Below are 25,793 nucleotides of genomic sequence, written 5' to 3' on the forward strand. Positions count from 1 at the left end.
TCGTCATTTAGTGCGACCATAGACTAGATTCTGGTATTTGATTTGAATAGTTAAATAAAATAAAAAAAGGACCATAAAAATGACAGTTACAATATTTCACAGTATTAATATAAACAAAAATAGAACCATGTTATTGTTAATGTCAATAAAATAGGCCTAATATTATTAATATTATTATTATTAGATCTCTAGAAAGCTAGAGGTCTCTTAGTCTTAGTAGTCTTAGTCTTTTAAACTTTTTCTTAAACTCTTAAATTTTAATCTCTAGCACTTTTAGCAGCTACCCTAAGTGACACTAGTCTAGTGAGTAGTGAGTGTAGCTAGATCTCTCTAGATCTTAGATTCTTAGTTAAGTACTACTACTGCTACTAGACTCGAGTACTCAAAGTACTGACAGTACTGTCTATTCTAGTAGTTAGTTAGGCCTAAAAAAAATTAACCAGACTAATGAGTTCAAAACAAGATCAAGATTACTTTGTGCCCTCTGAGGTTGCAAGACTAATATTAGGTAGGTATAACATAACAGTATAACATAACTAGTAGGTAGATCTAGATCTTTTTAAATCTAAGTAAGATCTGGACTAGTTTAGTATGTACGAGCCGGCCCGCGGCATAACATACGCCGCTATTTAGTTGTTTCTAATTTTCAATAATTCATAATTTGTGAATTCGACAGTACCAACGCTGACACTGAAAATATTTCTTTAAAACACTATAAGTAGCTCGTTAAGGACCATAACCCCCCCCCCCCTTCCTTCCCTCCCCCCTCCTCCCCCCCCCCCCCTACGTTTAAAATCGTTGGCTCTGCTTGTAAACATTTAGAGTGAACACAGCTCACTAAAACCATGTAGGGGTGGGGAGGTAGGGAGAGCGTTTGCAGCTTGTTTTCTAACGGCTCGAAGAAGAGAATTATATATATAGATAGTTAAGTAACTTGTAAACTTGTAAGCCATTTGATTAACTCAAAATTAACTTAGCCTGCCATTGGCATTAGGTAGCATAAGATGATTTTGGTTAAAATATGGATTCAACTATTCTGACTCGGGTCCCAATAGTCACAGCCGCTATTGGGACCCGGGTCCTTATAGTCATAGTGCCGGGGGCTATTCCGACCAGCCAATAAAAATAAAATTGTTAAGATTTAGTTAAACAATAATTCTTTTAAGATGCAGAATATATCTTTTCTTTTTGTTGCGATTTTTTTTCTTGTAATTCTAAATGATTTAGGCCTAGGCCTATTGAGATCTTGCTTTAATATTTCCCTTTTTTAAATTGTTAAATAGGGGTGCTCATAAGCTCCTTTACTTGTGTATTCCAGGCTACTTAAAAGAAAAGAATTTCTTTGATTACTTGTGTATTCCAGGCTACTAGCCTAATGTCCTAATAAAACTTATGTCTTTGATTACTTGTGTATTCCAGGCTACTAGCCTAATGTCCAACTAAAACTTATGTCTTTGATTACTTGTGTATTCCAGGCTGCTTAAAAGAAAAGAATTTCTTTGATTACTTGTGTATTCCAGGTTACTTAAAAGAAAAGAATTTCTTTGATTACTTGTGTATTCCAGGTTACTTAAAAGAAAAGAATTTCTTTGATTACTTGTGTATTCCAGGTTACTTAAAAGAAAAGAATTTCTTTGATTACTTGTGTATTGCAGGTTACTTAAAAGAAAAGAATTTCTTTGATTACTTGTGTATTGCAGGTTACTTAAAAGAAAAGAATTTCTTTGATTACTTGTTTATTGCAGGTTACTTAAAAGAAAAGAATTTCTTTGATTACTTGTGTATTCCAGGTTACTTAAAAGAAAAGAATTTCTTTGATTACTTGTGTATTCCAGGTTACTTAAAAGAAAAGAATTTGCACAAAACTCTCCAGACCTTCCTACTGGAGTGCCCAGATCTAGTGGAGTACTGGCAGCTGCTCAAGACGGGGAAAACTCCTGCCACCACTATCTTGGGATTTGGGCTCTCTCAAATTTTAAATGAATTTGCAAGACACAAGTTGGCTGCTATAAGTAAGTGCTATTTTTTAAAAATTGAGTCAAATATTTTCCTGCTGCAAATAGTCTGAGCAATCTTACTAAAGCAGAGGGGGGTGGGGTGAGGGCTACTCTTCTTGTCTGATTCTTGAACACCTTTATCAAGGTCATTTGACTTTTCAGCCTCAGGTTCCATAGACTGGCAGCCAAGCCGTGAAGAAGAGAGCTGGGTGAATAGAAGAACTCAACTTGATATAACTGACGTTCACCATTGCATTCAGGCTGAAAAACAACAGCTCAACAAAAAGGACAGACAAAAAAGTAACACTGATATAAATGTAGTAGATTCTGGTTCATTGCTTCATTACTGGCTCTATCATTTTGGTCTTAACAAAGACAATACTCTAGTTCATGGGTTCCCAAACTGGTCTTAACAAAGACAATACTCTAGTTCATGGGTTCTCAAACTGGTCTTAACAAAGACAATACTCTAGTTCATGGGTTCCCAAACTGGTCTTAACAAAGACAATACTCTAGTTCATGGGTTCTCAAACTGGTCTTAACTGTAACAAAGACAAAACTCTAGTTCATGGGTTCTCAAACTGGTCTTAACAAAGACAATACTCTAGTTCATGGGTTACCAAACTGGTCTTAACAAAGACAATACTCTAGTTCATGGGTTCCCAAACTGGTCTTAACAAAGACAATACTCTAGTTCATGGGTTACCAAACTGGTCTTAACAAAGACAATACTCTAGTTCATGGGTTCCCAAACTGGTCTTAACAAAGACAATACTCTAGTTCATGGGTTCCCAAACTGGCACTTTCTGGAGGGTCCCCAACTGGTATACTAAACAAAAGTAATGAAAAAACAACAAAAATATTTAGAAGAATATCTGAATTTGGGTTTTACTAACATTACTGGAAATTAAATAAAGAAGAAGCAAAGTGCAAAGTTGTTCTCAGTCATGAATCTATAAAACCTTCAAAACTAAAACGTCATTTTGAGACACGTCATTCAAAACACACGAAAAAGATTGGGAGTTCTTTCTTGGGCATGAAGTTAGTTGCTAAAGTCAGAGACTTGATCGAAAATGAAGTATTCACCAAGGAAACATAGCGTTAGTGCAAGCATCATAAGAAGTCGCATTAGAAATTGCCAAGCTAAGAAATAGGAAAATGTTGAAGATGCTGATATTAATGATTCAGAATTGCAGCACAGTAAAGATGCAAAAAATATCTAAGTCTAATCAGCGGCGTATAGCAGACATGTCCGTAGATGTTAAAGAACACATTTAGAGTGAAATCAAGCTTTCACCATTGTTTGCTTTTCAAATTGATGAATCAACGTACGTAAGTTGGTGTTGTCAGTTGCTTGTCTTTGTTAAAAATATTAATTCAGATGATAGAAAAAAAAGTTTCTATTTTGTGAAGATATCATGGAGAAAATAAATACGTTCTTTTGAAACCGAATGATCAAAATAGAAAAATAGCTGTGGGGTTTCTACGGATGTTATTTACCTGAGCTTAAAGTAGAAGAAACTGCATTGACACGTTACCCTTTCTCTGTTTTAAGCATTGCAGATGAATTACAAGATTTGCCTTTCGAGTTTTAGTTCCTTTTTGTCAACATATCTTTGCGAGAATAGTTTCAACACTTCTCCAATTGAAAACAAAAAGCAAAAAAATTAATTAAATGTTGAGAATAACATGAGGTAGGCGTTTACAAAAACTCAACTGCGAATGTTGAGGCTAGTTAATAACATGTAATTTCACTCATCGTATTAAAACAGTTATCAAGAATAATTAACATTGAAAGTCTACTAGTACATCTGTTTTAGTGCGTATTCATTTCCTTACTAATTTCGACTTTTTAATTATATAGGGGTCACGGGTCACTTACTTTTTATAAAAGGGGGTCGCCATCCGAATAAGTTTGGGAACCACTGCTCTAGTTGCTCTCAACACAATTCAGTCAATTTGTTTATTTCCTTCAGTCAATTTGTTTATTTACCTTCAGTCAATGTGTTTGTTTCCCTTCAGTCAATTTGTTTGTTTCCCTTCAGTCAATTTGTTTCCCTTCAGTCAATTTGTTTGTTTCCCTTCAGTCAATTTGTTTCCCTTCAGTCAATTTGTTTCCCTTCAGTCAATTTGTTTCCCTTCAGTCAATTTGTTTCCCTTCAGTCAATTTGTTTCCCTTCAGTCAATTTGTTTCCCTTCAGTCAATTTGTTTCCCTTCAGTCAATTTGTTTGTTTCCCTTCAGTCAATTTGTTTCCCTTCAGTCAGTTTGTTTCCCTTCAGTCAATTTGTTTGTTACCCTTCAGTCAATTTGTTTCCCTTCAGTCAATTTGTTTGTTACCCTTCAGTCAATTTGTTTGTTTCCCTTCAGTCAATTTGTTTGTTTGTTTCCCTTCAGTCAATTTGTTTTTTTTCCCTTCAGTCAATTTGTTTGTTTGTTACCCTTCAGTCAATTTGTTTGTTACCCTTCAGTCAATTTGTTTGTTTCCCTTCAGTCAATTTGTTTGTTTCCCTTCAGTCAATTTGTTTGTTTCCCTTCAGTCAATTTGTTTGTTTGTTTCCCTTCAGTCAATTTGTTTTTTACCCTTTAGTCAATTTGTTTGTTTGTTTCCCTTCAGTCAATGTGTTTGTTTCCCTTCAGTCAATTTGTTTGTTTCCCTTCAGTCAATTTGTTTGTTTGTTTCCCTTCAGTCAATTTGTTTGTTTCCCTTCAGTCAATTTGTTTGTTTGTTTCACTTCAGTCAATTTGTTTGTTTGTTTCACTTCAGTCAATTTGTTTGTTACCCTTCAGTCAATTTGCTTGTTTGTTTCCCTTCAGTCAATGTGTTTGTTTCCCTTCAGTCAATTTGTTTGTTACCCTTCAGTCAATTTGTTTGTTTGTTTCCCTTCAGTCAATTTGTTTCCCTTCAGTCAATTTGTTTGTTTGTTTCCCTTCAGTCAATTTGTTTGTTTCCCTTAGTTCAATTTGTTACCCTTTGGTCAATTTGTTTCCCTTCAGTCAATTTGTTTGTTTCCCTTCAGTCAATTTGTTTCCCTTCAGTCAATTTGTTTCCCTTCAGTCAATTTGTTTGTTTCCCTTCAGTCAATTTGTTTCCCTTCAGTCAATTTGTTTCCCTTCAGTCAATTTGTTTGTTTCCCTTCAGTCAATTTGTTTCCCTTCAGTCAATTTGTTTCCCTTCAGTCAATTTGTTTGTTACCCTTCAGTCAATTTGTTTTCCTTCAGTCAATTTGTTTGTTACCCTTCAGTCAATTTGTTTGTTTCCCTTCAGTCAATGTGTTTGTTTCCCTTCAGTCAATTTGTTTGTTTGTTTCCCTTCAGTCAATGTGTTTGTTTGTTTCCCTTCAGTCAATTTGTTTCCCTTCAGTCAATTTGTTTGTTTGTTTCCCTTCAGTCAATTTGTTTGTTTCCCTTCAGTCAATTTGTTTGTTTGTTTCACTTCAGTCAATTTGTTTGTTTGTTTCCCTTCAGTCAATTTGTTTCCCTTCAGTCAATTTGTTTGTTTGTTTCCCTTCAGTCAATTTGTTTCCCTTCAGTCAATTTGTTTCCTTTCAGTCAATTTGTTTCCCTTCAGTCAATTTGTTTCCCTTCAGTCAATTTGTTTGTTTGTTTCACTTCAGTCAATTTGTTTGTTTGTTTCCCTTCAGTCAATTTGTTTGTTTCCCTTTGATTGCAGCAGCTGACAAGAGGAGATACAGTAGCAAGAGAAGGTGAGTCCATTGAACTAGGCCACTGTGTCTTCTTGGCCATTGGCCACAGTGGGTAGATGACAGGCCAGAGTGTCTTCTTGGCCATTGGTGGATGGATGACAGGCCACAGTGGGTGGATGACAGGCCATGGATGACAGGCCACAGTGGGTGGATGACAGGCCACAGTGGGTGGATGACAGGCCACAGTGGGTGGATGACAGGCCACAGTGGGTGGATGACAGGCCATGGATGACAGGCCACAGTGGGTGGATGACAGGCCACAGTGGGTGGATGACAGGCCACAGTGGGTGGATGACAGGCCCCAGTGGGTGGATGACAGGCCATGGATGACAGGCCACAGTGGGTGGATGACAGGCCACAGTGGGTGGATGACAGGCTACAGTGGGTGGATGACAGGCTACAGTAGGTGGATGACAGGCCATGGATGACAGGCCACAGTGGGTGGATGACAGGCAACAGTGGGTGGATGTCAGGCCATGGATGACAGGCCACAGTGGGTGGATGACAGGCCATGGATGACAGGCCACAGTGGGTGGATGACAGGCCACAGTGGGTGGATGACAGGCCACAGTGGGTGGATGACAGGCCACAGTGGGTGGATGACAGGCCACAGTGGGTGGATGACAGGCCACAGTGGGTGGATGACAGGCCACAGTGGGTGGATGACAGGCCACAGTGGGTGGATGACAGGCCATGGATGACAGGCCACAGTGGGTGGATGACAGGCCACAGTGGGTGGATGACAGGCCACAGCGGGTGGATGACAGGCCACAGTGGGTGGATGACAGGCCATGGATGACAGGCCACAGTGGGTGGATGACAGGCCACAGTGGGTGGATGACAGGCCACAGTGGGTGGATGACAGGCCACAGTGGGTGGATGACAGGCCATGGATGACAGGCCACAGTGGGTGGATGACAGGCCATGGATGACAGGCCACAGTGGGTGGATGACAGGCCACAGTGGGTGGATGACAGGCCACAGTGGGTGGATGACAGGCCACAGTGGGTGGATGACAGGCCATGGATGACAGGCCACAGTGGGTGGATGACAGGCCACAGTGGGTGGATGACAGGCCACAGTGGGTGGATGACAGGCCACAGTGGGTGGATGACAGGCCACAGTGGGTGGATGACAGGCCACAGTGGGTGGATGACAGGCCACAGTGGGTGGATGACAGGCCACAGTGGGTGGATGACAGGCCACAGTGGGTGGATGACAGGCCACAGTGGGTGGATGACAGGCCACAGTGGGTGGATGACAGGCCTCAGTGGGTGGATGACAGGCCATGGATGACAGGCCACAGTGGGTGGATGACAGGCCACAGTGGGGAGATGACAGGCCACAGTGGGTGGATGACAGGCCACAGTAGGTGGATGACAGGCCACAGTGGGTTGATGACAGGCCACAGTGGGTGGATGACAGGCCATGGATGACAGGCCACAGTGGGTGGATGACAGGCCACAGTGGGTGGATGGCAGGCTACAGTGGGTGGATGACAGGCCACAGTGGGTGGATGACAGGCCACAGTGGGTGGATGACAGGCCATGGATCACAGGCCACAGTGGGTGGATGACAGGCCACAGTGGGTGGATGACAGGCCACAGTGGGTGGATGACAGGCCACAGTGGGTGGATGACAGGCCATGGATGACAGGCCACAGTGGGTGGATGACAGGCCACAGTGGGTGGATGACAGGCCACAGTGGGTGGATGACAGGCCACAGTGGGTGGATGACAGGCCATGGATGACAGGCCATGGATGACAGGCCACAGTGGGTGGATGACAGGCCACAGTGGGTGGATGACAGGCCATGGATGACAGGCCACAGTGGGTGGATGACAGGCCATGGATGACAGGCCACAGTGGGTGGATGACAGGCAACAGTGGGTGGATGTCAGGCCATGGATGACAGGCCACAGTGGGTGGATGACAGGCCACAGTGGGTGGATGACAGGCCACAGTGGGTGGATGACAGGCCATGGATGACAGGCCACAGTGGGTGGATGACAGGCCACAGTGGGTGGATGACAGGCCATGGATCACAGGCCACAGTGGGTGGATGACAGGCCACAGTGGGTGGATGACAGGCCACAGTGGGTGGATGACAGGCCACAGTGGGTGGATGACAGGCCATGGATGACAGGCCACAGTGGGTGGATGACAGGCCACAGTGGGTGGATGACAGGCCACAGTGGGTGGATGACAGGCCACAGTGGGTGGATGACAGGCCATGGATGACAGGCCACAGTGGGTGGATGACAGGCCATGGATGACAGGCCATGGATGACAGGCCACAGTGGGTGGATGACAGGCCACAGTGGGTGGATGACAGGCCATGGATGACAGGCCACAGTGGGTGGATGACAGGCCATGGATGACAGGCCACAGTGGGTGGATGACAGGCTACAGTGGGTGGATGACAGGCCACAGTGGGTGGATGACAGGCCATGGATGACAGGCCACAGTGGGTGGATGACAGGCCACAGTAGGTGGATGACAGGCCACAGTGGGTGGATGACAGGCTACAGTGGGTGGATGACAGGCCACAGTGGGTGGATGACAGGCCACAGTGGGTGGATGACAGGCCATGGATGACAGGCTACAGTGGGTGGATGACAGGCCACAGTGGGTGGATGACAGGCCACAGTGGGTGGATGACAGGCCATGGATGACAGGCTACAGTGGGTGGATGACAGGCCACAGTGGGTGGATGACAGGCCACAGTGGGTGGATGACAGGCCATGGATGACAGGCTACAGTGGGTGGATGACAGGCTACAGTGGGTGGATGACAGGCCACAGTGGGTGGATGACAGGCCATGGATGACAGGCCACAGTGGGTGGATGACAGGCCACAGTGGGTGGATGACAGGCCATGGATGACAGGCCACAGTGGGTGGATGACAGGCCACAGTAGGTGGATGACAGGCCATGGATGACAGGCCACAGTGGGTGGATGACAGGCCATGGATGACAGGCCACAGTGGGTGGATGACAGGCTACAGTGGGTGGATGACAGGCCACAGTGGGTGGATGACAGGCCACAGTGGGTGGATGACAAGCCACAGTGGCTGGATGACAGGCCACAGTGGGTGGATGACAGGCCACAGTGGCTGGATGACAGGCCATGGATGACAGGCCACAGTGGGTGGATGACAGGCCACAGTGGGTGGATGACAGGCCACAGTGGGTGGATGACAGGCCACAGTGGGTGGATGACAGGCCACAGTGGGTGGATGACAGGCCACAGTGGGTGGATGACAGGCCATGGATGACAGGCCACAGTGGGTGGATGACAGGCCACAGTGGGTGGATGACAGGCCACAGTGGGTGGATGACAGGCCACAGTGGGTGGATGACAGGCCACAGTGGGTGGATGACAGGCCACAGTGGGTGGATGACAGGCTACAGTGGGTGGATGACAGGCCACAGTGGGTGGATGACAGGCCACAGTGGGTGGATGACAGGCCACAGTGGGTGGATGACAGGCCACAGTGGGTGGATGACAGGCCACATTAAGTGGTGAGGATTGCATTTTGAAAGTTATTTTCTTCATTTTACATTCATTGTGAAATATCTAGTAACTTGATAGAGTGTGATTTAGAGTAGAATGCTCACTACCAAGTTTGATACTGCATTTCTTTCATTCTAGGAACCAGCCTGAAAAAGTTTCAATTGAAAACAGCAAAATATTTTCTTCAGTAAAACCATTAATTACTGACACATCAGCAATAGAACCACTAATTACTGACACATCAGCAGTAGAACCACTAATTACTGACACATCACCAATAGAACCACTAATTACTGACACATCCGCAACAGTCCCCTGTAATGATAAATGTGGTGTATCATGGAGAAATCTTGACCACTCCAAACCAATCTGCCAAAACAAAGGGACCAACAGTGTCCAGGATTCTGGTGAGGTCAGTCAATATATCATGTGTCTTTCAGTTTTTTCAAAGGGTCTGGTCATGTGTCTTTCAGTTTTTTCAAAGGGTCTGGTCATGTGTCTTCCAGTTTTTTCAAAGGGTCTGGTCATGTGTCTTTCAGTTTTTTCAAAGGGTCTGGTCATGTGTCTTTCAGTTTTTTCAAAGGGTCTGGTCATGTGTCTTTCAGTTTTTTCAAAGGGTCTGGTCATGTGTCTTCCAGTTTTTTCAAAGGGTCTGGTCATGTGTCTTTCAGTTTTTTCAAAGGGTCTGGTCATGTGTCTTCCAGTTTTTTCAAAGGGTCTGGTCATGTGTCTTCCAGTTTTTTCAAAGGGTCTGGTCATGTGTCTTTCAGTTTTTTCAAAGGGTCTGGTCATGTTGGAAAAAAATTCTTTCATTTCTTTCAATTAGTCTGTTTAGGCAAGTTTGGTGTTTGGTTTGAAAAGTTTGGTGTTTGGTTTGAAAAGTTTGGTGTTTTGTTTGAAAAGTTGGGTGTTTTGTTTGAAAAATTGGGTGTTTGGTTTGAAAAGTTGGGTGTTTTGTTTGAAAAGTTTGGTGTTTGGTTTGAAAAGTTGGGTGTTTCGTTTGAAAAGTTTGGTGTTTGGTTTGAAAAGTTTGGTGTTTCGTTTGAAAAGTTTGGTGTTTGGTTTGAAAAGTTTGGTGTTTGGTTTGAAAAGTTTGGTGTTTGGTTTAAAAACTTTGTTGTTATTCAGAATGGCCTTCTATTGTTTAAAACTTTTGATACAAATGTGTTTAAATTTATATCTAAAAAGACACTTAAAATTTAAAAAAAAATTCCAATGCCTAGTATATAACTGTAATTTGAAAATTGAATTGAAAAATAAACCGGGAGTGATCTCCCCTAAACTTTCTCGAAAATTCTTATATAAAATAACAGGGGATGGGAACTCGGGCTATAGACAAGATTTTTAATCCATTTTAAATACTTAAAGTTTTAAAAATAGAATAAAATCTCGTAGACAAATTAATTGCACACCAAGTGAACATCAAATTAAAAAAAGCGCATAATAGTGCGCAATATTATTAGTACTTTTAAAATTTACATTAGTTTTTTGAGAAATCGGAAGTAGCGTAAATTACTACTTCCGGTCAACGGAAATTACTCAAAATTTAACAGAAGGTAGAGAATTAGATCTTTTACTTACATGTGAAATTTCATTTATCTATCTGAAATAGTATTCAATTTATAGGCTTTTGAAAAATTCAAAGTAGGAAAAGTACCACTTCCGGTTATCGGAAATCGCTCAAAAGTTTATACGGATCTACGATTTTGATAAAATACTTATATATGAAATTTCATCAACCTAGCTGTAACGGTACTCAAGTAATCGTGTTTACACACGGACACACACACAGACAGACAGACCGACACACAGACATATGGACAAGATTGCAAAATTATGTTTTTCCGTATCAAGATTTTCCGATTACAAGACTTTCTCTATATTTCGTATATACGAGAAAGTAAAAATGAATGATGTAATAATTTTGAATGGGTTTTCTTTTTTTTTTTTTTGCAGTTTGAATTTTTAGAAAAACTTTTAGAGGAAACACACCTTCATGAAAAACTGGCAGAAAATATCAATCAAGTGTTGTTGAAGAAACCATTGACCATAGGAAATCAAGTGCTGCCTCCTTCACAAAAGGTATGGGATAGGGCAAGGGATAGGGCAAGGGCTCATTAATTCTTGTCTAAACCTAAATTTATAGATATACTGTATGGAATTCTCCTGAATTAAAAAAGTCTCATGAACTACGATAATTTGACCAAAATTTATTGTCTTTGTTTTTTTTTATCTGCAAGATATACTTAGAACTAGATCTACAGGATTTTCAAGGGGAAGCAATTTTATGTGTTTGAAGTACAATTTTATGTGTTTGAAGTACAATTTTATGTGCTTGAAGTACAATTTTTCTGACCCCATTAATTAACAAAGAATCATTTTTTTTCCAATCATACACACTTTCTACAAAAAGTTTAATATCTTTCCTTATATTGTATTTGGCATCATTGGAAAGCTAGATTTCTCTGGTATTTGTTGATAGTATTTTTCATCCTCTCAGAAACACCCAAAGCTTTCAACTGGCTTTACAAATGACACAGAAATGGTATTTTCATGACTTCCTTTATGCTGTCACTTTATGCTGTTTTTTCTCATTTTGCAGTTCTTTAACATTTAAAGGCTTACTCATTTTTTTTATTTATAATTCCCACCATATTTTATTAGTATAACAATTCCCACCATATTTTATTAATAAAACAATCCCACCATATTTTCAGTATTGTTCATCCTGTAATTGCCATCAAACATTGAGCACCTCTCCTAAAAGAAAAAGATTTCATTTTTTTTTTTTAAATTAAGTCACATCCCTGTTAGGTGCAGTCAGCAAGAATTTGGCCATCTAATATTTTGATAGTTTGGCCATCTAATTCTTTGATAGTCTGGCCATCTAATACTTTGATAGTCTGGCCATCTAATACTTTGATAGTCTGGCCATCTAATACTTTGATAGTCTGGCCATCTAATTCTTTGATAGTCTGGCCATCTAGTCCTTTGATAGTCTGGCCATCTAATACTTTGATAGTCTGGCCATTTAATACTTTGATAGTCTGGCCATCTAATACTTTGATAGTCTGGCCATTTAATACTTTGATAGTCTGGCCATCTAATTCTTTGATAGTCTGGCCATCTAGTCCTTTGATAGTCTGGCCATCTAATACTTTGATAGTCTGGCCATTTAATACTTTGATAGTCTGGCCATCTAATACTTTGATAGTCTGGCCATCTAATACTTTGATAGTCTGGCCATCTAATACTTTGATAGTCTGGCCATCTAATACTTTGATTGTCTGGCTGTCTTATTCTTTGTTAGTCTGAGGTCTTATTCTTTGATAGTCCTATTCAAATATAGCTCAACTCCTCAGGCTTGGTTGTTAGTTGGATTTTTTTCTGTCCAAATTTATTCAAGAGATCAGTTGGTCATTTTTTTAAATGAATAAAATGGGTTTCACCTCAGAAAATATGAGGTTTTGATCATTGGTTTGATTTTAAATGAATTAAAGAGGGTTACTGCATTTGTTACTGCCCAGTGTTTTCTGTGTTGAAAGTGCGGGGGGGGGGGGGGGGGTACACTAAATTTAAAACACAAAATAAGTGGCCTCCCACCCATTTAGTATGAAGCATAATCAAGTTTAAATTATTTTAAGGCCATGGGCATGTGATGAACCCCAAATTACCAAAATGCTTATTTATAAACTTTATGCTATCATATCTAGCATATAGTTATAACTCAAAGAGATAATTTCCCTTTGTTGCCATGGTGATGGCGCTGTCTTGAATTTATTTTACAATTTTTACATTGAAATAACTTTCTTATTATTATTAAAATTGATCAAAATGTTCTCTGGTTATTCTGTATACAAAACTGATAAAACACATTTTAAATAAACCGGGAGTGATCTCCCCTAAACTTTCTCGAATATTCTTATATAAAACAACAGGGGATGGGAACTCGGGATATAGTTATGATTTTTAATCCATTTTAAATACATAAACTTTTTAAAATAAAATAGAATCTCATAGAAAAAAGTATTGCACACCAAGCGAACGCCGAATAAAGATGTTCATAATGGTGCGCAATATTATTAGTACTTTATAAATTTAGATGCGTTTTTGAGAAATCGGAAATAGCGTAAATTAGTACTTCCCGTCAACGGAAATTACTCAAAATTTAACAGAAGGTAGAGAATTAGATCTTTTACTTACATGTGAAATTTCATTTATCTATCTGAAATAGTACTCAAGTTATAGACTTTTGAAAATTTCAAAGTAGAAAAAGTACCACTTCAGGTTATCGGAAATCGTTCAAAAGTTTATACGGATCTACGATTTTGATAAAATACTTATATATGAAATTTCATCAACTTAGCTGTAACCGTACTCAAGTTATCGTGTTTACACACAGACAGACAGACAGACAGACACACAGACAGACACACAGACATACGGACAAGATTGCAAAATTATGTTTTTCCGTATCAGTGAGATGTAAAACGTCGAGATTTGTAAAAATCTCGATTTTTTTTTTTTTTTTTTGCACTATTACAATACTTTCTCTATACTTCGTATATACGAGAAAGTAAAATGTGTATAGTTTTTCTGTTACAGTTAAAATGGTGTATCTGTTGCTCAAATTTTGATTCTTTTTAAAAAGTTATTTTCTGAAGAAAAAATTGTAAAAACAAAAGCATTTTAAAATTTGAAAATGTAATCTATCATGATTGTTAGCAATTTCTATAATTCTGCAAGTTTTTATCGAATTCCCATAAGCCATTTTTGAGTTATTTCAATGTTAACATGGTAAATAAAATCCTAGATGGCCATTTTTAAAATTTTTAGACTTAACTCTTAAGTCATAAGTATATGCTAAATATTATAGCATAAGGTTTAAAAATAAGCATTTTGGTTATTTTGGTTTTCATCACTCACCCATGCCCTTAATCGTGTCAATATCTGATAAAACTTATGATTTGCAGTCAAGTGTAAATATCTCTGGAAAATACGATTATGTATAATCAAAAGATATCTAAAAACTTATGAATATACAAAACATATTTTAATTATTTGTTTTGTAACCAAGTGTATCTCTAAAAAAACTTTCAGCCTGTAACTGCTACAGACATGGATTCTATAATTGAAAAGACAGAATCTGACCCTGCTTTTCAGAATTTTCTCAAACTTTTTCAACATGGTATGTAGCTAATAAACCATTTGAACATGTTATGTAGCTAATAAACCATTTGAACATGTTATGTAGCTAATAAACCACTTGAACATGTTATGTAGCTAATAAACCACTTGAACATGTTATGTAGCTAATAAACCACTTGAACATGTAATGTAGCTAATAAACCACTTGAACATGTTATGTAGCTAATAAACCACTTGAACATGTTATGTAGCTAATAAACCACTTGAACATGTTATGTAGCTAATAAACCACTTGAACATGTTATGTAGCTAATAAACCACTTGAACATGTTATGTAGCTAATAAACCACTTGAACATGTAATGTAGCTAATAAACCACTTGAACATGTTATGTAGCTAATAAACCACTTGAACATGTTATGTAGCTAATAAACCACTTGAACATGTTATGTAGCTAATAAACCACTTGAACATGTTATGTAGCTAATAAACCACTTGAACATGTTATGTAGCTAATAAACCACTTGAACATGTTATGTAGCTAATAAACCACGTGAACATGTTATGTAACTAGCAAACCACTTCAGTATGGTATTATAGATTTGGTACGCAGTCTGGAAAAAATCTGGAATTAAAAGTCTGTTGCCCTGTGGTTTGCCACAGGTCTTGATTGGAAATTTTGTCTGGCCATCATATCTTAAGGATAGAGTTGTCTGGCCATTATATCTTAAGGATAGTGTTGTCTGGCCATTATATCTTAAGGATAGAGTTGTCTGGCCACCATATCTTAAGGATAGAGTTGTCTGGCCATTATATCTTAAGGATAGTGTTGTCTGGCCATTATATCTTAAGGATAGAGTTGTCTGGCCACCATATCTTAAGGATAGAGTTGTCTGGCCACTATATCTTAAGGATAGTGTTGTCTGGCCATTATATCTTAAGGATAGAGTTGTCTGACCATCATATCTAGAGTTGTCTGGCTATTATATCTTAAGTATAGAGTTGTCTGGCCATTATATCTTAAGGATAGTGTTGTCTGGCCATTATATCTTAAGGATAGAGTTGTCTGGCCATTATATCTTAAGGATAGAGTTGTCTGGCCATCATATCTTAAGGATAGAGTTGTCTGGCCATTATATCTTAAGGATAGAGTTGTCTGGCCATCATATCTTAAGGATAGAGTTGTCTGGCCATTATATCTTAAGGATAGTGTTGTCTGGCCAACATATCTTAAGGATAGAGTTGTCTGGCCATTATATCTTAAGGATAGAGTTGTCTGGCCATTATATCTTAAGGATAGAGTTGTCTGGCCATTATATCTTAAGGATAGAGTTGTCTGGCCATTATATCTTAAGGATAGAGTTGTCTGGCCATTATATCTTAAGGATAGAGTTGTCTGGCCATTATATCTTAAGGATAGAGTTGTCTGGCCATTATATCTTAAGGATAGTGTTGTCTGGCCTATATATCTTAAGGATAGAGTTGTCTGGCCATCATATCTTAAGGATAGAGTTGTCTGGCCATTATATCTTAAGGATAGAGTTGTCTGGCCATCATATCTAGAGTTGTCTGGCCATTATATCTTAAGGATAGAGTTGTCTGGCCATTATATCTTAAGGATAGAGTTGTCTGGCCATTATATCTTAAGGATAGAGTTGTCTGGCCATTATATCTTAAGGATAGAGTTGTCTGGCCATTATATCTTAAGGATAGAGTTGTCTGGCCATTATATCTTAAGGATAGAGTTGTCTGGCCATTATATCTTAAGGATAGTGTTGTCTGGCCTATATATCTTAAGGATAGAGTTGTCTGGCCATCATATCTTAAGGATAGAGTTGTCTGGCCATTATATCTTAAGGATAGAGTTGTCTGGCCATCATATCTAGAGTTGTCTGGCCATTATATCTTAAGGATAGAGTTGTCTGGCCATTATATCTTAAGGATAGAGTTGTCTGGCCATTATATCTTAAGGATAGAGTTGTCTGGCCATTATATCTTAAGGATAGAGTTGTCTGGCCATTATATCTAGAGTTGTCTGGCCATTATATCTTAAGGATAGAGTTGTCTGGCCATTATATCTTAAGGATAGAGTTGTCTGGCCATCATATCTTAAGGATAGAGTTGTCTGACCATCATATCTTAAGGATAGTTGTCTGGCCACCATATCTAGAGTTGTCTGGCCATTATATCTTAAGGATAGAGTTGTCTGGCCATCATATCTTAAGGATAGAGTTGTCTGACCATCATATCTTAAGGATAGTTGTCTGGCCACCATATCTAGAGTTGTCTGGCCATTATATCTAGAGTTGTCTGGCCATTAGATCTTAAGGATATAGTTGTCTGGCCATCATATCTAGAGTTGTCTGGCCATCATATCTAGAGTTGTCTGGCCATTAGATCTTAAGGATATAGTTGTCTGGCCATCATATCTAGAGTTGTCTGGCCATCATATCTAGAGTTGTCTGGCCATTAGATCTTAAGGATATAGTTGTCTGGCCATCATATCTAGAGTTGTCTGGCCATTATATCTTAAGGATAGAGTTGTCTGGCCATTATATCTTAAGGATAGAGTTGTCTGGCCATTATATCTTAAGGATAGAGTTGTCTGGCCATTATATCTAGAATTGTCTGGCCATTATATCTTAAGGATAGAGTTGTCTGGCCATTATATCTTAAGGATAGAGTTGTCTGGCCATCATATCTAGAGTTGTCTGGCCATTATATCTTAAGGATAGAGTTGTCTGGCCACCATATCTAGAGTTGTCTGGCCATTATATCTTAAGGATAGAGTTGTCTGGCCATTATATCTTAAGGATAGAGTTGTCTGGCCATTATATCTTAAGGATAGAGTTGTCTGGCCATTATATCTTAAGGATAGAGTTGTCTGGCCATTATATCTAGAGTTGTCTGGCCATCATATCTTAAGGGTAGAGTTGTCTGGCCATTATATCTTAAGGATAGAGTTGTCTGGCCATCATATCTTAAGGATAGAGTTGTCTGGCCATTATATCTTAAGGATAGAGTTGTCTGGCCATTATATCTAGAGTTGTCTGGCCATTATATCTTAAGGATAGAGTTGTCTGGCCATTAGATCTTAAGGATAGAGTTGTCTGGCCATCATATCTTAAGGATAGAGTTGTCTGGCCACCATATCTAGAGTTGTCTGGCCATTATATCTTAAGGATAGAGTTGTCTGGCCATTATATCTTAAGGATAGAGTTGTCTGGCCATTATATCTAGAGTTGTCTGGCCATTATATCTTAAGGATAGAGTTGTCTGGCCATTATATCTAAGAGTTGTCTGGCCATTATATCTTAAGGATAGAGTTGTCTGGCCAACATATCTTAAGGATAGAGTTGTCTGGCCATTATATCTTAAGGATAGAGTTGTCTGGCCATTATATCTTAAGGATAGAGTTGTCTGGCCATCATATCTTAAGGATAGAGTTGTCTGGCCATTATATCTTAAGGATAGAGTTGTCTGGCCATTATATCTAGAGTTGTCTGGCCATTATATCTAGAGTTGTCTGGCCATTATATCTAGAGTTGTCTGGCCATCATATCTTAAGGATAGAGTTGTCTGGCCACCATATCTAGAGTTGTCTGGCCATTATATCTAGAGTTGTCTGGCCATTATATCTAGAGTTGTCTGGCCATCATATCTTAAGGATAGAGTTGTCTGGCCACCATATCTAGAGTTGTCTGGCCATTATATCTTAAGGATTGAGTTGTCTGGCCATTATATCTTAAGGATAGAGTTGTCTGGCCATTATATCTTAAGGATAGAGTTGTCTGGCCATCATATCTTAAGGATTGAGTTGTCTGGCCATTATATCTTAAGGATAGAGTTGTCTGGCCATTATATCTAGAGTTGTCTGGCCATTATATCTAGAGTTGTCTGGCCATTATATCTTAAGGATAGAGTTGTCTGGCCATTATATCTAGAGTTGTCTGGCCATCATATCTTAAGGATAGAGTTGTCTGGCCATTATATCTTAAGGATAGAGTTGTCTGGCCATCATATCTTAAGGATAGAGTTGTCTGGCCACCATATCTTAAGGATAGAGTTGTCTGGCCATTATATCTTAAGGATAGAGTTGTCTGGCCATTATATCTTAAGGATAGAGTTGTCTGGCCATTATATCTTAAGGATAGAGTTGTCTGACCATCATATCTTAAGGATAGTTGTCTGGCCACCATATCTAGAGTTGTCTGGCCATTATATCTTAAGGATAGAGTTGTCTGGCCATTATATCTTAAGGATAGAGTTGTCTGGCCACCATATCTAGAGTTGTCTGGCCATTATATCTAGAGTTGTCTGGCCATTATATCTTAAGGATAGAGTTGTCTGGCCATTATATCTTAAGGATAGAGTTGTCTGGCCATTATATCTAGAGTTGTCTGGCCATCATATCTTAAGGATAGAGTTGTCTGGCCATTATATCTTAAGGATAGAGTTGTCTGGCCATTATATCTTAAGGATAGAGTTGTCTGGCCATTATATCTTAAGGATAGAGTTGTCTGGCCATCATATCTTAAGGATAGAGTTGTCTGGCCATTATATCTTAAGGATAGAGTTGTCTGACCATCATATCTTAAGGATAGAGTTGTCTGGCCATTATATCTTAAGGATAGAGTTGTCTGGCCACCATATCTTAAGGATAGAGTTGTCTGGCCATTATATCTTAAGGATAGAGTTGTCTGGCCATTATATCTAGAGTTGTCTGGCCATTATATCTTAAGGATAGAGTTGTCTGGCCATTATATCTAGAGTTGTCTGGCCATTATATCTTAAGGATAGAGTTGTCTGGCCATTATATCTTAAGGATAGAGTTGTCTGGCCATTATATCTTAAGGATAGAGTTGTCTGGCCATTATATCTTAAGGATAGAGTTGTCTGGCCATTATATCTTAAGGATAGAGTTGTCTGGCCATTATATCTTAAGGATAGAGTTGTCTGGCCATTATATCTTAAGGATAGAGTTGTCTGGCCATTATATCTTAAGGATAGAGTTGTCTGGCCATTATATCTTAAGGATAGAGTTGTCTGGCCATCATATCTTAAGGATAGAGTTGTCTGGCCATTATATCTAGAGTTGTCTGGCCATTATATCTTAAGGATAGAGTTGTCTGGCCATTATATCTAGAGTTGTCTGGCCATTATATCTTAAGGATAGAGTTGTCTGGCCATTATATCTTAAGGATAGAGTTGTCTGGCCATTATATCTTAAGGATAGAGTTGTCTGGCCATTATATCTTAAGGATAGAGTTGTCTGGCCATTATATCTTAAGGATAGAGTTGTCTGGCCATTATATCTTAAGGATAGAGTTGTCTGGCCATTATATCTTAAGGATAGTGTTGTCTGGCCATTATATCTTAAGGATAGAGTTGTCTGGCCATTATATCTAGAGTTGTCTGGCCATTATATCTTAAGGATAGAGTTGTCTGGCCATTATATCTTAAGGATAGAGTTGCCTGGCCATCATATCTTAAGGATAGAGTTGTCTGGCCATTATATCTAGAGTTGTCTGGCCATTATATCTTAAGGATAGAGTTGTCTGGCCATTATATCTAGAGTTGTCTGGCCATTATATCTTAAGGATAGAGTTGTCTGGCCATTATATCTTAAGGATAGAGTTGTCTGGCCATTATATCTTAAGGATAGAGTTGTCTGGCCATTATATCTTAAGGATAGAGTTGTCTGGCCATTATATCTTAAGGATAGAGTTGTCTGGCCATTATATCTTAAGGATAGAGTTGTCTGGCCATTATATCTTAAGGATAGAGTTGTCTGGCCATTATATCTTAAGGATAGAGTTGTCTGGCCATTATATCTAGAGTTGTCTGGCCATCATATCTTAAGGATAGAGTTGTCTGTCCATTATATCTTAAGGATAGTGTTGTCTGGCCAACATATCTTAAGGATAGAGTTGTCTGGCCATTATATCTAGAGTTGTCTGGCCATCATATCTAGAGTTGTCTGGCCATTAGATCTTAAGGATATAGTTGTCTGGCCATCATATCTAGAGTTGTCTGGCCATTATATCTTAAGGATAGAGTTGTCTGGCCATTATATCTTAAGGATAGAGTTGTCTGGCCATTATATCTTAAGGATAGAGTTGTCCATAAACAGATTGTTGTTCAATACTGTATCAAATAGATCCAGTATGTCAAATTTAACTTTTTTATTTCCCTATATCGTTATCTCTATTAAATTTGGAGTTTGTCAAAAAAAAAAGTCTGGAATTTCAGAAATTGTAGGGACCCTGTATGCGGCTTATAAATCACTTGAATGCTCATTTTGCTACATGCAGACTGCTAAGACATAAGATCTTATATTTGTAACAATGTCTGCATTCACTGAGCTCCAATGTACTATATTTGTAACAATGTCTGCATTCACTGAGCTCCAATGTACTATATTTGTAACAATGTCTGCATTCATTGAGCTCCAATGTACTATATTTGTAATAATGTCTGCATTCACTGAGCTCCAATGTACTATATTTCAGCTTCTGCCATCCCTCTCTCCCATTTGGATGTCCCAGTTGTTGATCTCCCCTCTGACCAAATGGGCCACCCTCAGCTCAGTCTAACCAGTCTAACCAGGCTAGGAGAAGACAGTTGTCCAGTCAATAACCACCAGCACAAATGTCAAAGCTTTAATGCAACAGAAACCATAGCAACAGTTAACACTGGTCTATCTCAGACAAATGATTTGGCTCTAACTTTTGATGGTCCTCACTTTGATGGTCCTCACCTAACTCCTACAGGACCAGGTCCTACAGCTCTTACTTCTACAGGACCAGGTCCTACAGCCCTTACTTCTACAGGACCAGGTCCTACAGAACCAGGTCCTACAGGACCAGCACCTACAGGACCAGCAGCTACAGAACTATGTCCTACAGGACCAGCAGCTACAGGACCAGGTCCTACAGGACCAGCACCTACAGGACCAGCACCTACAGAACTATGTCCTACAGGACCAGCAGCTACAGGACCAGCACCTACAGAACTATGTCCTACAGGACCAGCAGCTACAGGACCAGGTCCTACAGGACCAGCACCTACAGGACCAGCACCTACAGAACTATGTCCTACAGGACCAGCAGCTACAGGACCAGGTCCTACAGCCCTTACTTCTACAGGACCAGGTCCTACAGGACCAGCACCTACAGGACCAGGTCCTACAGGACCAGCACCTACAGGACCAGCAGCTACAGGACCAGGTCCTACAGGACCAGCACCTACAGGACCAGCAGCTACAGGACCAGCACCTACAGGACCAGCAGCTACAGGACCAGCACCTACAGGACCAGGTCGTACAGGACCAGGTCCTACAGGACCAGCACCTACAGGACCAGCACCTACAGGACCAGCACCTACAGGACCAGCAGCTACAGGACCAGCACCTACAGGACCAGCACCTACAGGACCAGGTCCTACAGGACCAGGTCCTACAGGACCAGCAGCTACAGGACCAGGTCCTACAGGACCAGCACCTACAGGACCAGGTCCTACAGGACCAGCACCTACAGGACCAGCACCTACAGGACCAGGTCCTACAGGACCAGGTCCTACAGGACCAGCAGCTACAGGACCAGCACCTACAGGACCAGGTCCTACAGGACCAGCACCTACAGGACCAGGTCCTACAGCCCTTACTTCTACAGAACCAGCACCTACAGGACCAGCAGCTACAGGACCAGCACCTACAGGACCAGGTCGTACAGGACCAGGTCCTACGGGACCAGCACCTACAGGACCAGCACCTACAGGACCAGCAGCTACAGGACCAGGTCCTACAGGACCAGCACCTACAGGACCAGGTCCTACAGGACCAGGTCCTACAGGACCAGCAGCTACAGGACCAGGTCCTACAGGACCAGCACCTACAGGACCAGCACCTACAGGACCAGCACCTACAGGACCAGGTCCTACAGGACCAGGTCCTACAGGACCAGCAGCTACAGGACCAGCACCTACAGGACCAGCACCTACAGGACCAGCACCTACAGGACCAGCACCTACAGGACCAGGTCCTACAGGACCAGCACCTACAGGACCAGCACCTACAGGACCAGCACCTACAGGACCAGGTCCTACAGGACCAGGTCCTACAGGACCAGCAGCTACAGGACCAGCACCTACAGGACCAGGTCCTACAGGACCAGGTCCTACAGGACCAGGTCCTACAACCCACCCATCTTCAAACCTAGCCACATTGAGTCAACACAGACCAAATATAAAACAGGAGATTCTGGAAGCCTCACAAACATGTTCTCAGCTCTTGGAGACCCAAGTAGAAAATCTCCAGATCAGCTTGGTTGATGGGAGTGGAATTTCCCATCCAAATACAGTAAGCTTCTTAGAATCTCAAACTTGGAAAAATCTGGCCACCATAGACAAATGTTTAACAGACTGTTTATCAAAGTTAGGATCTCAGCAAACAAAGCCGCCATTTCAAATGTTTGAACCAAGAGAAAAGCAACATAATACTGGGAAAAATTTGGACCTAGCCAGTCCTGAATTAAAGGAGAGTCAGAAATTGAATAAGCAAAAAGAAAAAGATGATGATTGTTATCTTGTAGTGGATGAACTTTCTCAAGAGAGCTTTATTTCTGCTGCAGAAAGATTAGCTCAGTTCAATGGTCCAAATGTTGATGTCAGTAGTGTCAATGGTCCAAATGTTGATGTCAGTAGTGTCAATGGTCCAAATGTTGATGTCAGTAGTGTCAATGGTCCAAATGTTGATGTCAGTAGTGTCAATGGTCCAAATGTTGATGTCAGTAGTGTCAATGGTCCAAATGTTGATGTCAGTAGTGTCAATGGTCCAAATGTTGATGTCAGTAGTGTCAATGGTCCAAATGTTGATGTCAATAGTAAATCAGGTGTCAATCAGAAAAGACTGATGCCTTCCTCATGGAATCCCAACAGCACAAAATACAAGACAAGCAATTTTCCAGATGGCCCCACATCTCTGCTTGACACAGCTAGCAGTTTACCTGCACAAGTTTGCAATTTATCTGAAGAGACCAGCAATTTCCCTAAACAAGACAGCAATTTCCCTAAACAAGACAGCAATTTGCCTAAACAAGACAGCAATTTGCCTAAACAAGACAGCAATTTGCCTAAAGAAGCCAGGAATTTGCCTAAAAAAGCCAGGAATTTGCCTAAAGAAGACAACATTGTGCTTAAAAAAGCCAGCAATTACTCTGAAGAAGCTTTTCCAAGTGCACTAACTGAGTGTCTCTCATTATTGACACCAACAAGCATTGTGAGTCCTGATGAAAATTCCCCCAGGAAGTTGAGCAGATTTGTGCAGCCAAGCAGCCACAGTTTACCTGGCACTTTACCCAGCTCACAGTTTGAGGAGCTGAGCACATTTGGAAGGAATCAAGTTTATTGTAGCGCACAGTGTAGAATGAGTTTTAAAAGATTTGGAAAGAATGAAAACGATGGTACAACACAGTGTAAAAAGAAGGTCATTGCGGTAGATAGCTCTTTACCACCATTTCTACCTGCACATTGTAGGCAAACTGCAAGCAGAAGGATTGTTCCAGTGGTAGTGACACACTCTACACCTTCTCCGCTCCAAGATACCCCATCTAGTCCAATGAATCTCAGGCAGACGACAGCCTCTCTGTGGAGAAATGACTCCCCATCTGTTTGCACCACTGGCCGTGGGGAGGCTTGGAGCTCTCAGTTTGAAAATCTGGGCATTGCTCTTCCTCCAAGTCCATCCAAACGAAGACCTAAAAGAGTTCAGCCAATCCAGTTGTCCTCCCTGGGAACCAAAGGTAAATTCCATCCTATCCTCTAGTTACACTATGGTTTGCTTCAATCCAATGAAATAAAAACCTGACTATTTGATTCTGTTTTTAACACTTTGAGACAATGGCCAGTCATTTGGCCATGCATCTATGGGCATAAGTCTGAATAAGAAAAGCATCAGCAGATTTTGGGTGTTCAAGTCAGTAGACCGTCCCTGAGTCCACCCAACTCTGATGGGTACCTAACTCACGTTAGGGAAAGTAAATGCGGCTGGGCATAGTGCTGACCACACTATCTCTTCATATGCAGAGGTCACAGAAACAAGTGAACTCTACTTCACATTGTATCTAGTTGAAGTTGTTGTTCGTATCTTGAGTACAACACATTACAAATTTTAAAGTACTGAAAAAAATGCATAAAACCATTTTTAATAACAAGCTTTTATGTAATAATTCACTAAAAGGGAGAAAATAAATGATTTTCTTTAAATATATTATAAAACACCATTTAAATAACTATATAGAAAAGCGTGGATCTCTATAATATGTATTGAATACTTATACTAGAATTTAAGAAGCGACCAATGCTTTTCTTTCCAGATATTTAAATAGTGGTGTATTATTATATATTTTTTAAAAAAATCATTTAATTTCTCCTTTTTAGTGCACTATTACACAAAAGCTTGTTTTTAAAACATTTTTATACATATTTTGTCCAGTCCTTTAAATTTTTTTATACATTACAGTTGCATGACTAAAAACTATTTATAAAAGATTGTTATTGTAATGGTTGTTATGCTTTTTTTTCTTAACTTTTGACTCATTGTTTTCTTTCTTGAATAATATTTGGACTAGAAATAATCATGCTATTTATTCCATTCAAATTGTTTGTTGTGCTTTGTTTAGCAGGGCGAGGAAGTTGGATGAAATCTCCTTTAAGAGGTGAAAGAAATGCTCCAATTGCTGAGGAGGTTAGTTCTTCACAATCTGAAGTGGAAGCATTTAGAGAACTCTCTGCCCTAACATCTTCTTATACCAAACCACAGCCCAAACAGGACATGACACCTGTACACCAGACACCTGTACACCAGCCACCTGTACACCAGACACCTGTACACCAGACACCTGTACACCAGCCACCTGTACACCAGACACCTGTACACCAGCCACCTGTACATCAGACACCTGTACACCAGACACCTGTACACCAGACACCTGTACACCAGACACCTGTACATCAGACACCTGTACACCAGCTACCTGTACACCAGACACCTGTACATCAGACACCTGTACATCAGACACCCCAGACACCTGTACACCAGCCACCTGTACACCAGACACCCCAGACACCTGTACACCAGCCACCTGTACACCAGACACCTGTACACCAGACACCTGTACACCAGACACCTGTACACCAGTCACCTGTACACCAGACACCTGTACACCAGTCACCTGTACACCAGACACCCCAGCCACCTGTACACCAGACACCTGTACACCAGACACCTGTACACCAGTCACCTGTACACCAGACACCTGTACACCAGACACCCCAGCCACCTGTACACCAGACACCTGTACACCAGACACCTGTACACCAGACACCTGTACACCAGACACCTGTACACCAGCCACCTGTACACCAGA

At 40.6% G+C, this 25,793-nt stretch overlaps 1 protein-coding gene across 1 annotated transcript; it reads left to right on the plus strand.

The window, feature by feature from the left end:
* LOC131954234 (uncharacterized) lies at positions 1 to 25,489 on the plus strand (the record flags this gene model as incomplete). The annotated part of the gene is made up of 10 exons (XM_059317799.1): positions 1 to 33; positions 269 to 508; positions 1,836 to 2,012; positions 2,160 to 2,297; positions 5,670 to 5,703; positions 9,358 to 9,631; positions 11,176 to 11,301; positions 14,320 to 14,407; positions 20,880 to 24,167; positions 25,047 to 25,489. Coding segments are annotated over exons 2-10 (4,629 nt in total), but the record flags the coding sequence as incomplete, so codon positions are not given.
* Between the last annotated feature and the right edge of the window lie 304 nt (positions 25,490 to 25,793).

Source organism: Physella acuta, unplaced genomic scaffold (genome assembly GCF_028476545.2).
Source record: "Physella acuta isolate Inbredline_101_S28 unplaced genomic scaffold, ASM2847654v3 ptg000982l, whole genome shotgun sequence".
NCBI classification, from domain to species: Eukaryota; Metazoa; Mollusca; class Gastropoda; family Physidae; genus Physella; species Physella acuta.